At 69.2% G+C, this 633-nt stretch overlaps 1 protein-coding gene across 4 annotated transcripts in view; it reads left to right on the forward strand.

Moving 5' to 3' along the window:
- Positions 1-633, forward strand: part of LOC102757605 (cytochrome c oxidase assembly protein COX16 homolog, mitochondrial) — a 61,524-nt gene continuing 60,891 nt past the window's right edge. For all 4 annotated transcript variants that reach the window (XM_006760744.2, XM_015562030.1, XM_006760745.2 and 1 more), the window contains exon 1: positions 1-232. In XM_006760744.2, the coding sequence (XP_006760807.1) occupies positions 164-232 (69 nt within the window). In that variant the 5' untranslated portion in view covers positions 1-163. The remainder of the gene's footprint in view (positions 233-633) is intronic.

Consider the following 633-nt stretch of genomic DNA (forward strand, 5'->3'; position numbering starts at 1 on the left):
GTCTGGCGGAAGCCCCACGGGGGGCGGACCCAGCCAGGAGGGCGAGGGAAGGTGATGAGCCTGGGACGCCCGGTCTGGGAGGGAGGGAGGCTGAGTCCCTGAGACTCGTGAGGCCGCGCGGCCCTGCTTGGCCGGGTGTCCACGCGGGTCGGAGAGTCCCGTCATGTTCACACACGCGGTAACGCGCGCCTTGCGCAAGAACAAGACCCTTCGCTACGGGGTGCCCATGTTGGTGAGTCCCGAGGGAGAAAGTGGGGCGGGATGGTGGAAGGGGTGGGGCCTCAAGTTTGGATGGAGGCAGCGGGAAGTCTGATGGGAGCGGCGGGGGCCGGGACCTGGGCTGGGGCAGGGCGGGCGGTGGGCTGGCCTTTGGGCAGCCCGGTGATCGTCCCCTCCGGCTGGTAATGGCACCTCGGCCCCCCGCCCCCCCCTTCCTTCCCTGGTGCCTCAGAGAGCGACGTGACCGGATTTTAATCCAAATCTGGACGGTTGCCGAACCGCCCCAACCCCACCCCTCGCTTCTGCAGCTCGGTGGTGCACGGGGTCGCCGGAACTGGAGGATTGGCTGCAGGTACCGCACAGTTCCGGGCACCCCCGTGTCCCAGCGGCCCGGGTGCGCTGGCTTATGCCTCC

Source organism: Myotis davidii, unplaced genomic scaffold (genome assembly GCF_000327345.1).
Source record: "Myotis davidii unplaced genomic scaffold, ASM32734v1 scaffold17, whole genome shotgun sequence".
Taxonomy (NCBI): Eukaryota; Metazoa; Chordata; class Mammalia; order Chiroptera; family Vespertilionidae; genus Myotis; species Myotis davidii.